Here is an 11,896-nt window from a genome sequence, read left to right on the forward strand (position 1 = left end):
ATGGATCTCAACCTTTGGACGCTGCGCAGCATCCGCCGCGTCCTTGCATCTTGTACCCGGAACGTCCTGGTAGGGAGGCCTCCTCCCCGTCGCCGGGTGCTCCATGAGGCGGCGGCGGCGGCGGCTGTGCTTCGCGAGAAGCCTGCGTCGTCGGATAAGGCACCTGAGCCGCCGAAGCCGCCGCAAGCCGTCTTGGCAAAGTTGCCGTCAGGAAATCGTCCGACGACCATGGACCTTCCGTGCCTGGAAGGGGGCGTCGCACCGGAGGATTCTGTCCCGAGACCCGTTGCGTTGCGGAGGCTCGCGGCAGGAGCCAACGTGACCGTCATACTTACTCTCCACGCCCTCGACCCCAGCATTTTGTCCCTGCACCTGGCAAGAGCTGTGCAGCGAGGAAGCGAGATGATCGTTTCGAGAGCAAAAGACCAGACACTTGGCCATCGGTCGGGCCTTGAAGAACCAAGGCCATAATGAGCAAGGCATTGCTCGTAGGGCCGTTGAGCAGCCGACCATTGCCTGCCTACCCGATGACGCGAAAAATGGATTCTCGTACGCGGCTGTAAGCCGTAGCAGCAGAAGGAGCGAGTGACGGGTAGAATGATATGCCCCGTTCCGATGACGGCACGAAACGTCTCCAGAGGAAGGACCGTTTGGCGGGATTCTCTGCTGCAGAATGAGGCAGGAGTGACGGGCCGGGATAAACGGGCCGGCACGAGCACCTCGCTGCTCGGGTATTCTTGGAACGCAGGGGCGGGCAGCGCATGTAGGGAGGAAATACCTACTTACTGTACCTCTACTTCGGTAGGCAGCCCCTTCTCACCTCGTTTGCCCGCCCGGGAAAGGGAACCGACTCTGCCATGCCCCCTCATCCCCCTGTATCATACCTTGCCTCCGCCGCCATCAGGACACTTCATCCCGAAATGCAGCAGCATATCCATGGTGTCGAGCGATTCGCACGGGAGTTTTTTTTTTTTCGAGACGCATCGAATCCCCTCGATATGGTGGCGAACCCGCAGAGCACAGCAGGTGGGGGCAGTAGGATGCATCCCCATGGCCGCAATGCCATGACTGGAGATCAGGCAGCCCGGGGCCGAAGACGTTGAGCGGCCTCCTTGACAGCAGCCAGATGCGGCAGGTAGGAACCGCTCAGGACAACTGGACGACGACGACACGAAAACCCTCGGGCTCGCCGGTGTACTGGAGCACCAAAAGGAAGCCCTCCCCATCACCTCCACAAGGCGGTGACGCCAGCTCCGCCCACCTGCCATCCACAGCAGACATCTGCCAGTTCGACAAAGGGTCCCGCTGTGCCGCCGAGGGGTGCAATGCTACCCGGCCACAGCAGAGCCCTCTGGCGGGCCAAGAGGTGCATGTATAAGAATGTACCTGGACGGCGTACTCCGTGCATACACGTGCAGATGGGCAGCGTTGCGCTCATCCTATCGGCCAACGCGCCGGCGCAGTCGACAGGGGGCTCCGAAACTCCTCTGCCGGCCGGTATCTCGGCATACAGATGGCCGCTAGGACGATCCTACCACACTACGGCACAGGGACAGACCTGCACGATTACTATAATCACACCTACCCAAGTACATTGTGCGTACGGCGTGCAGAGCCCTGACGTGGCTGCCGATCGCCACGAGTCCTGCCTGACTGACCACTGGTTTCTGAATCGCGGAGAATGACGAGGGAGGCGGCATCGTGAGCGGTCCGTATGAATCAGTGACCGTCCCGGCTTGAGGTGGACGCGAAAAAAAACCAAAAAAACTAGTCGCTGTCCTCCACGAACCGGCAGTCAAACGGCGAAAGAAGTTCGAACCCTCCATTTGGCATCGGCTGATGATGCCCACCTCGCACACCACCGACGCGGAGCGGCGGTCCCTGGTCCAGTGCCCCCATGACCATCTCCCATCAATGTTCAACCGTGCGCTCGTCCCGTGCCATGGTGATATTCCATCAGTCAGAGGTTGCTTCGAGAAGGGATGCAAACTCCTCGAGCGGATCGACGCCGTTTCTGGGCCGAGAGGGGGCCTGCACAGCCATACAGTGGTGTGCAGTTCACTGATGCGCTCCGGCACAAAGGTCCTCATGCCCCGTCCCGTGTGCCCTCGACGGGACCTTGGCGTGTGAGGTCTGGCCTATCCCTGTGACAGGCAGCTCCTCCTCGCCGCTGCAACATCCGAGAAGCTCTGGTGGCAGTGGTGCGCAGTATCAGGTCTTGGCCGCCGATGATTCCTTGCAGCAGGGGTCATCGTCGCAAGAGACACGCAACGAGCGTCGGCAAACCTGCCCAGCTCCGAGTAATCAGCGTCGCAACAGGCCAAAGCCAGTGCAGCTCGATCGAGGCATCGCCACGCAGTGCTACCTCGGTCAGTGTGGAGCCGCAACAAGTCAGCCTACGAATGATCGACACGCATGCTGGTCCATCTCAGCAGCTTTTGCATGCTCACCCCACGGGGACTGCCACGTCGGGTTGGCACGGGATGCCGCGGGAACGGCGTGGAGCAGATGGATCTATCAAGTTCCCCGTGGTGGGGGGTGAGGGGGGAGGGGTCACTGCGACTCGAAATCTACTCGTCATGATGGCAAGATGGGGACGAGTTGGACCGGAGAGGGGCCTTGCAGAGATGGCACATGCTGCTGCGGCGTGCTGCGTGAGCCACGAGGTAGATTGACGCGTGAGAGAATGGAATCTGGACCAATCCAGAGGCTGCCCGGCAACCACTCTCTCCACGCTCGTCGTCTGTACAATCGTAGTTCTCTTCTCGTCGACGCGAATGGCTTGAAAATGCGAATGGGACAAACTACACCCCGCAGGCGAGTGATTTGGTCCTGCGAAGAACTCGAGTCGCTGACGGTGACCGAGAATGGCAAGCAGCCGTTGCGGCGACGGAGGAAGCAGACGATCGAACAAGGTCGAAAGCAGTGGCCGCCGTAGATGGGGGTTGCACCGCTATTCATGTGCGTATTGAATGGCATGGACACATTGCCATGCATGCCACGAACCTGTTGACATCCAAACGACATGCAGCTTTTCACGAGCACCCACCAGGTACTCTCTCCTGACAGCTCCCATGGCCGCCAGACAACAGCACGCGGGCAAGATCCCCAGAGAACTGCGCCTGCAAGCATCATCGGTACAATGCCGACACTGTATAGCGCGATTCCTTGGTGCCAACGGCCTGGAGCTAGGATGAAGCCAGACCAAGCATTGGCTTGACATCAGCAGGGGCGCCAACGCCACTCCCATATGCCGACCTCAAACTGATGCACCCTCGACATGGACGGCATCGAGGCCGAAGATGCCTCCGGCATCGTCCGCATCGCAGACGTATTGATACGGCAATGTACGTGCGCCCTCGCGTCGGGGGCGTGCCTGCGGCCCACGTCAACCCCATTTGACGCCAAGAAAGCTGAACTGCTTCTTTCCGGAGCTGGGCTTGTCGTCGGCATTTTCCAGATATATTCTGTCGTGTCCCTTGACGTCGACGAAGAGATACTTGTACTCGTAATCGCCATCACCGCGGCGCCTGATCATGTGTAGCTGTGCGATGCCATTTCGTAGAGGACCGTCGACCTGCAGCACGTCAGCGCCCGGCCGTTTGTTCCAGCCGTCGTGTCACTCACGTGAAAGTGCATGACAAGATGCTGGTTCCCTTGCGAGTCCGTCTTTTCGGACGACCTGTCTGCTGTCAGATTCACCATGACCGCGTCGAGGTGATGAACCTACGCAACAGGCCGCGCTCTTCTCCACTTGTTCAAGGTTTCCTCCCCGTGGGCTATAATCTTCTTCGAATCCCCCAGGAGCTCGACACATCTCGGATCTTTCTTGATCTTGTCGATCGCACGGTTGAATTGGGAGATTTTGCTGTCGGGGGAGAAGACATCGGTCCACATAAAATATGCAACGCCGCTCTGCGGAGGAAAAAGCTTAGAACCGACCGTGCCGAAGCCGACTCTTCGCTCGTGGCGGGCCTTGCTTACCGTGAGGACGAGGCCGACGATGATCATGCCAAAGTTGAAGCTTTGCTGCGTGGCCCGTGCCGTCTTCTCAACCGCCGAAAGCTCGCTCCAAGGCACATGCCCGTCGTCGTTGAAAGGTGTGACGCCTCGCCGCTTCGGCTTTCGCGCGTCCGTCGTTCCCAGGCCGTGCTGGGAGGCGAAGCATCTCGTCGGGAACCGCCATCGGACACCCAACGGAGGGGCAACGCCTTGAGCGGCCTGCCGAACGGCGAGACGTGCGGTTGTTGCTTTCATCCCGCCGAGTGCTCACGACCCATGGTCCGGAAGCTGGACCCTCTGCTGCTGCGGCTGCTGGTGAACGGGCGGGCGCAAATAACGTTCGAGTAGCCTGAAGCGGGAAATGTGGTGATACAAGCTTTGCCCACTTGGTGGTGGTCCTGGTATTGCTTGTGCCAGCTTCGTGCGAGTGAGAGCCTCGTTCCGAGAATTAATATGGGGCCCGATATCTGGCCAAACCAAGATTAGCGCCAAGCGGTGCCACTTACCAGATAGCCACCACCACCCCCCCTCGAGAAGTCGAGATCAACGTCTCCTGAACGACAACTCCGTCTCGACAAGTTTTGCACACCTTCCTCGTCTTCTTGCGGCCGTGAGGAATCCGACAGGCGTCCTCAGATCATCCCAATCCTTGCTCATCCCGCGTCAGACCCGTAATACGACGACAACCAACCCACCCGGTCAAGATGAGCGGCCTCGCGACGAAGCACCAGTCGCACATGCTCTTTGAGAAGCTCAAGTCGAAGCATGCGAACAAGGTGCGGCCCTCAAACGGCCGTCGTCGACGAGGCATGGAAACGCTGACGTGTGCCGCCACCTAGATATGCTTTGACTGCGGCCAGAAGAACCCGACGTGGACGTCTGTGCCCTTCGGCATCTACCTCTGCCTGGACTGCTCCTCCAACCACCGTAACCTCGGTGTGCATATTTCCTTTGTCCGATCGACGAACCTGGACCGTACGTGAAATGCCACACTGCACTTTGATATGCGCGCCCCTGACGAGACGCAGAGTGGCAATGGGATCAGCTGCGATTGATGAAGGTTGGTGGCAACTCGTCCGCCACCAAGTTCTTCCAGCAGAATGGAGGCACCGCGGCGCTGAAGAGCAAGGATCCGAAAACAAAGTACCAGTCCAACGTGGCGACCAAGTACAAGGACGAGCTCAAGCGACGAGCTGCCAGAGATGCCAAGGAGTAACGAAGCCCCCCCCCCCTCCCCCTTCCCCTGCCGAGGCACGATCCCGGAAGGCTGACCCTCGCCCGACAGATTCCCCGGCGAAGTTGTCGTGACCGACTTGGCCGACGGCGACGGAACCTCCACACCGTCCGGCGAGCCCGACGCCGATTTCTTCTCTTCCTGGGATAAGCCTGCCGTCCAGCGACCCACTCCTCCCACCTCGCGAACGGCAAGCCCTGCCATGGTCGGCCGGGCTCCCTCTCCCTTCCTCACGGCCGGCGCCGGAGTCGGCAAGGAGAGGGCGGTGTCGCCGCTGGCCATGCCGGATGAGCCGGAGGAGGCCCCACCCGCGCCGCGAGTCGTCACCGCCGCCGCCGTCCGCAAGACACCGGCCGCCAAGGCGCGAAAGACCAACGTGCTCGGCGCCAAGAAGACGACGAAGCTCGGGGCGAAGAAGGTGACGAATGAAGTCATCGACTTTGACGAGGCGGAGAAGAAGGCCAAGGAGGAGGCCGAACGCATCGCGAAGCTCGGCTACGACCCCGATGCCGAGGACGACTCGCAGAGCCAAGACGCGATGCCGGGAACGGGCGCGACCATCATCGCTTCCAACTCTGCGGGCCCGTCGCGCAGCAGCTCGCAACCGCGAACAAAGTCGGTCGCCGAGGTCGATCGACTTGGCATGGGGATGGGACGACTCGGCTTCGGCCAGGTTGGCGGCAACAAGCCGGCTCAGGATCAGTCTACGAAGAAGAACGCCGGCGGATTCGGCTCCGTCGGCCCCGTCCGAGCAGCCGCCGAAGGTAAGGTGGAAGACGCATACATATCTTCGTGACGATGGATTCATCTGCTCCGAACTAACAAGCATGGCAGACGAATCGGACAACTTTGCCCGCACCAAGTTTGGCTCCCAAAAGGGCATCTCGTCGGACGAGTACTTTGGCAAGGGTTCCTTCGACCCGAGCGCTGACGCGGAAGCCAAGACACGACTGCAAGGCTTCGAGGGCGCCACCTCCATCTCTTCCAATGCCTACTTCGGAAGGGACGAGGAGATGCCCGAGGAGGACTACGGCGACCTCGAGTCGGCCGCCAAGGACTTTGTGCGCAAGTTTGGCATCACGGCCAGCGATGACCTCGAGAACCTCAGCAACGTCTTGGGCGAGGGTGCTACGAAACTTCAGGGTGCCATCCGCAACTACCTCGGAAACTAAGAGTCGTCAAGCCAACGGGGGGGGGGGGGGGGGACAAGGAGCATACGTTGCCTTGGGGCGGCCGCGAAGCACAAGCTGGCCGGTTCGTCCTTTGCGAGTGCAGCGTGCCGTGCCCGACGCATGGATATGACGCTGCAATGAGTGAGTGGGAAGCACATGGAGTTTGACGCAGGTTGGGACACGGATGGACGGTGGCGTACGTGTGAAGCCAGCTTGGTTAGCATGAAATAGACGCGATTGCTATCGGACCCTACGATGCGCGACGACGAGCGCTCGACGTGAGAGCTCACACATGGCTAATCGCGCCGCTCACTCACGGCTCGCGCGCGCGCACGAGGGCCGAGGAAAGGCGACCAAGAGAGCATGCTTGCCCAAGAGCATGCTTGCTTGTAATTACTCCAAACGAAGCGGCACAGCGCACGCGTTCATCAATTCTTCATACTCGTATATACATGTACAAGATCATGAGGGGGGAAAAGGAAATGCAGAAATACACCGGTCGGACATCGACCACGGCAACTCCCATCACAGCTTGGCAATCATCTTGTTTCCCGCCTGGATCCACTTCACGGCGTCGTTGACGAACTCGTCGACGACGCCCTTGGCCGACTTGGTCTCGTTGCAGACGGCGGCGCACTTGCCCATCAGGTAGGGGCGGAACTGCTCAAGAGGGTCGTCGAGGTCGTCGTCCTCGTCCTCGGCGGCTGCCGTGTGGCTCTCGACGCTGGGCTTCTTGTCATTGTTGCCCTCGCCCATGAACTTGTCGAGGTCGGCCTCGTAGGGTATGGTTCCCTTGGCCGCCAGCTCCTTCATCTCCTGCTGGCGGTTCGTCTCCCAGTCGTTGATGTACGGGTTGTTGCGCACACGCATGGGGCGGCCGGTGAAGATGATGGTGCGGACGTTGTCGTCGTGGCCGGCGGTGCGGACGGCGTCCTTGTGGGCCTTGGGAGCGCCCGCCTCGTCGGTGAGGATGAAGCGGGTGCCGACCCAGACGGCGCCGGCGCCCATCATGAGGGCCGACGCGAGCAGCTGGCCGTTGTGGATGCCACCGGCGGCGATGACCTGGACGGGTCCGCCGGTGAGAGGAGACGTGTACTTCTTGCACTCCTCGACGACGGCCGGGATGAGGACCGTGGTGGGGATGTCGCCGGTGTGGCCACCACCCTCGCCGCCCTGGGCCACGATGATGTCGACGCCGACCTCGGCGCACTTCTTGACGTGCTTGACGTGGCCAATCATGTTCATGTAGACGATGCCATGCTTGTGCAGCTTATCGACCACCTCCTTGGGGGGGACGCCGACGGCCGAGACGAAGACCTTGGCGCCCGACTCGATGACGATGTCGACGAGCTCACCGAGCTTGCCCTTGGTGTAGTCGTAGCTGCCAGGGCCGTCCTGTTAGCTTCCGTGCGTCCGCCGCGGCTGCCGATGAGCACCTGCGGCCTGCGAGCCCGAGGTCACATATTGACATGTGATCGGCCTCGGGCCTCAGGCCGGCCACTTCAGCTCGGCGGGGTGAGGGGGTGAGACGAACTTGGTCTTGCGGGCGCTGCCCCCGACCTGGGGGAGGAGCAGGTCGACGCCAAAGGGGGCGTTCTTGTCGTTGAGGTACTCCTTCAGCTCGGCAATCTGCTCGCGGAGCATGTCGGGGGTGTAGCCGACACCGCCGATGACGCCGAGGCCGCCGGCGTTGGTGACGGCGGCCGCCAGCTTGGGCCCGGCAGCCACGTTCATGCCGGCAAGCAGAACGGGGTGCTTGATCTTGAACAGATCGGTGATGGGCGTGCGGATCTGCTCTGCGTTCGGGTGCCAGGCCACGGTCAGCATCGGCGTCTGCCTTTGTCGCGTCGAAGGGAGGGAGTGGTGCCATACGTGGAGAGGCCATCTTGACAGCTGTGTCTCTGCTTCTACTTGCTTGCTTGGGCAACGGAGGAGGAGAAAAGCCGTGGGTCGAAGGGTAATGGTGAATGGTAGATGTCCTGGGACGATGCTTGAGATGTTTGCTGAACGGGACAGACGAGAGGGAATTCAGTAGTGGCGGCAGCGGGAGCGGTTAGATATACGAGCACCCAGGCACATGAGTGGAGGGGAGGCAAACGGCGACGCATTGTTGGCTCCGGAGGGCGGACCGCATGCGAAACGTGCCGAGGCTCGAAGGGGCCGCTAGCGACGCGTTCAGTTTAGCGCTTCGACTGTGACTCGTGGAATCTGGGGAAGGAGCCGAGGGAATAGGTAGCAACAGTCGGGAGCAAGTAAGTACTGTATTACTTAGTTGTACTTTCGCACAAGCACAAGTGCAAGGTACACTGTACATGCGCATTGCTAGGTTCACGCATACAGGGCCCAGGTACTTGTACAAGAGCACTCCAGGTACACTCTTGTACTGTACCTGGCTTAGTGCTCGGCCAGCATCACGAGAACGGGCAGGAGCACCAAGCCGGGCCCGATTGCGGCGGTCAACTTGACGGGCAACCGCGTTCGCCGCAAGAAGGCACGTTGGAGGGAGGCAAACTGGGACGAGGAAGGAGGCGCTCGGGCTCGGGCACGACTCGTCAATGCGAAGCCGTCGGTCTGGCATCCCCCTCCCTTGACCATAACTTTTGCTTGCTAGACGGCATCATGATCACCTCGTACGGTTTACGACCAGTTGCTTATTGACATCAGCAGCTCGTCGGAGCTGCTGGAGATCCTCCGCCTGTCAGTACACTGTCCCACTGTAACGTGGTGAGAGAGCGACATGTGACCGACCGAACGATGGCCGACCAGTTCTAATGTGCACCTACGTCAGTGTACTACATAGCAGGCGTACCAGGGCGAGGAGCAGAGGGGTGGAATAGCGTGCCCAGGTACGAAAACGAGAATGAGGCTGCCAACCAGTACAATTTCTTATCAGATTGCTGCCGCAGGCCAATGAAAAGATTGAGGTCGGCTAAGAAGAGCAATTCTGCACGCACACCAGCCAATTTTGGATCGCCGACTCGCCTGCTGCTTCGTTGACACAAAATTCCCGTTCAAGGCAAGGACTTTGGCGGAGCAGGTACTTGTACTCCTGGTGCTCAGGCCCTCAGACACCGCTGACAGCGTACTTGTAGAGCTCATCCCTGCACGGCCGCCCTTTCAGGGTCCAGTGCGCCCAGCACGGCAGCAGGCCCACGAAATTTCAACGTCAGGTCTCGTTTCCAACGCCCACAGACTAGGACCTTGGTCACTGCTTGCCGCGTTTGAATCGTGGCCTCTCCATTCATCGACACACTCGCCAGCAGCAACCGGTGAGGGCACACGAGGTCACGCCATGAACTGTTCAATTGCTCGCAGTTCTCTCCTCAGAAGGAGCTGGCATGCCTCGCAAAACGCTCACAAATTTCACTCCCGGAGTGCGTGCACGAGGCTGACGCCCAGCGTTCGGGCGCCGATATCGTCAAACACAGCCTTGGCTGCCTCAAAACCAAACCCCAGCATCGGAAGATCGCGTGTCACGGAGCATGGGCGTCCTCACTCTAGCTGCGCATGCCGTGCAACGACGCGCAAGCGGACGGCGTACATAGCCCTCGGGAGCAACGTGGGCGATCGCGTGGCCGAGATTGAGAGGGCCTGCAACGAGATGGACCGCCGCGGAATTCGCGTGAAGCGGACGAGCAGCCTCTGGGAGACGGAGCCCATGTATGTAAAGGACCAGGACCGTTTCATCAACGGTGCCTGCGAGGTCGGTAAACCCGCCGCCACGATGCGTTCCGGTTCCCGTGCGAGAGTGCGCGCTCACCGACGCGCAGGTTGAGACGGACCTCGATCCCTTGCCGTTGCTGGACCAGCTTCAAGCGATCGAGAATGACATGGGTCGGCGCAAGATCATCGACAAAGGCCCTCGCAACATCGACCTAGACATTCTGCTGTACGGTGACGAAAAGGTGCAGCATGAGAGGCTCACCATCCCGCACCCCGGCATTGCCCAGCGCGAGTTTGTGCTTCGGCCGTTGGCCGAGTAAGTACCCCTTCGACCTTGATTCACCCGCCCCCGAGCTTGCGTCTCATTCTTCCTCCCAGGCTCATTCCCTCGAAACCGCTCGACCCCTCCAAGCCATGGAAGCTGGTGCAGGATTACTTGAACGACCTCCCGGCGGGAGAACCACTTTCCTCCCTCACTCCACTGGCAGCCGCCCCGTCGTGCCCGGTGCTCACCCCCCTGGCGCGCGACCGCAGGACCCAGGTCATGACCATCCTGAACCTGACGCCCGACTCCTTCTCCGACGGAGGGCGCCATGATTTAGCGAACCTTGGCGGGGCCGTCGTCGACGTCGCTCGCGGCGGGGCCACCGTCATCGACGTTGGGGGCCAGTCGACGGCGCCCGGGCGCCCCGAGGTCACGGCTGAAGAGGAGGCTGCCCGGGTCATCCCCGCCATCGAGCTCATTCGATCCATGCCGGAGGCGCGTGGCATCGTCGTCAGCGTCGACACCTACCGCGCCTCCGTTGCCGAGAAGGCCGTCGCCAGCGGGGCCGACATGATCAATGATGTCTCGGCTGGACAGCTCGACCCTGACATGCTCTCAACCGTCGCTCGTCTTGGCAAGACCATCTGTCTGATGCACATGCGGGGAACGCCACGAACCATGGCAGGCCTCACCTCATACCCCGACGGGCTCATTCCCACCGTCGCGTCGGAGCTCCTCGCACGAGTCGCCGCCGCCGAGCGGGCAGGCATTCGCCGCTGGCGGATCGTCTTGGATCCCGGCATTGGCTTCGCCAAGACGCACGCCCAGAACCTTGAGCTGCTCAGGAACCTAGACCTGCTCAGGACCTGGCCGGGGCTCGAAGCCTTGCCCTGGCTCGTGGGCGCGAGCCGCAAGGGCTTCATTGGCGCCGCGACGGGCGCCGAGCAGCCTTCGCAGCGCATCTGGGGGACGGCCGCGACGGTGGCGGCCTCTGTCCAGGGGGGCGCCGACGTCGTCCGCGTGCACGACACCAAGGAGATGACCATGGTGGCCGCCATGTCGGATGCCATCTGGAGATCGTCGTCAGCCTCGTAGCCCGTCATCCGGGCCGCCTTGACGCCGCTCTCGCCTCGCTGGATGCGACGGCCGGACGAGACAAACCCGGTCGCGTTGACCGACGATGGGTACCGAAACGGGACAACCGACGGTAGAGGCGCCTGGAAACCAAGTTCGGATCCCTGAATGTCCTCGTACAACCTCGGGTCACATCTTTGATTCTCCGTCGCCCCCCTGGAAGGTGATTGCGGGGGCCCTCGCGCCACTAGCTTGGCTGCCTTGCCGGCTAACCATTCAACGGCCAAGGGCTAGCCTGCGATGCATGCTGCCTTGGGTCGCGTGGATTGCGTACACGTTTCCCACACGACACCCCCGGGGGATAGTCTCGTCGGCGAGCCTGCCATGAGCTCGCAGGATGGCACGGAAGCGTTGCGACCTTGACTGGGCATCTCGGTCGTGCGCGCCCATGCATGGTCGATCATTGGCGTGAGACACTGACGGGAG

General features: G+C 61.1%; 5 protein-coding genes across 5 annotated transcripts; 3 read left to right on the top strand and 2 right to left on the bottom strand.

The window, feature by feature from the left end:
* Nucleotides 1-471, top strand: DCS_00484 (uncharacterized protein; the record flags this gene model as incomplete). Its single annotated transcript, XM_040797823.1, has 1 exon — nucleotides 1-471. One exon carries the CDS (start codon nucleotides 1-3, stop codon nucleotides 469-471), a length of 471 nt encoding a protein of 156 aa, XP_040658706.1.
* Nucleotides 472-3,388: 2,917 nt separating this feature from the next.
* Nucleotides 3,389-4,257, bottom strand: DCS_00485 (import inner membrane translocase subunit tim-21; the record flags this gene model as incomplete). Its single annotated transcript, XM_040797824.1, has 3 exons — nucleotides 3,389-3,577; nucleotides 3,628-3,682; nucleotides 3,731-4,257. 3 exons carry the CDS (start codon nucleotides 4,255-4,257, stop codon nucleotides 3,389-3,391), a joined length of 771 nt encoding a protein of 256 aa, XP_040658707.1.
* Nucleotides 4,258-4,706: 449 nt separating this feature from the next.
* DCS_00486 (uncharacterized protein) lies at nucleotides 4,707-6,408 on the top strand (the record flags this gene model as incomplete). Its single annotated transcript, XM_040797825.1, has 5 exons — nucleotides 4,707-4,778; nucleotides 4,842-4,977; nucleotides 5,031-5,214; nucleotides 5,288-6,000; nucleotides 6,071-6,408. The coding sequence occupies 5 exons, from the start codon at nucleotides 4,707-4,709 to the stop codon at nucleotides 6,406-6,408; spliced, it is 1,443 nt and encodes a 480-aa protein (XP_040658708.1).
* Nucleotides 6,409-6,933: 525 nt separating this feature from the next.
* Nucleotides 6,934-8,235, bottom strand: DCS_00487 (2-nitropropane dioxygenase; the record flags this gene model as incomplete). The annotated part of the gene is made up of 2 exons (XM_040797826.1): nucleotides 6,934-7,803; nucleotides 7,969-8,235. 2 exons carry the CDS (start codon nucleotides 8,233-8,235, stop codon nucleotides 6,934-6,936), a joined length of 1,137 nt encoding a protein of 378 aa, XP_040658709.1.
* Nucleotides 8,236-9,700: 1,465 nt separating this feature from the next.
* DCS_00488 (uncharacterized protein) lies at nucleotides 9,701-11,431 on the top strand (the record flags this gene model as incomplete). The annotated part of the gene is made up of 3 exons (XM_040797827.1): nucleotides 9,701-10,111; nucleotides 10,179-10,387; nucleotides 10,450-11,431. The coding sequence occupies 3 exons, from the start codon at nucleotides 9,701-9,703 to the stop codon at nucleotides 11,429-11,431; spliced, it is 1,602 nt and encodes a 533-aa protein (XP_040658710.1).
* Nucleotides 11,432-11,896: the final 465 nt, after the last annotated feature.

This window comes from Drechmeria coniospora, chromosome 01, assembly GCF_001625195.1.
Source record: "Drechmeria coniospora strain ARSEF 6962 chromosome 01, whole genome shotgun sequence".
NCBI classification, from domain to species: domain Eukaryota; kingdom Fungi; phylum Ascomycota; class Sordariomycetes; order Hypocreales; family Ophiocordycipitaceae; genus Drechmeria; species Drechmeria coniospora.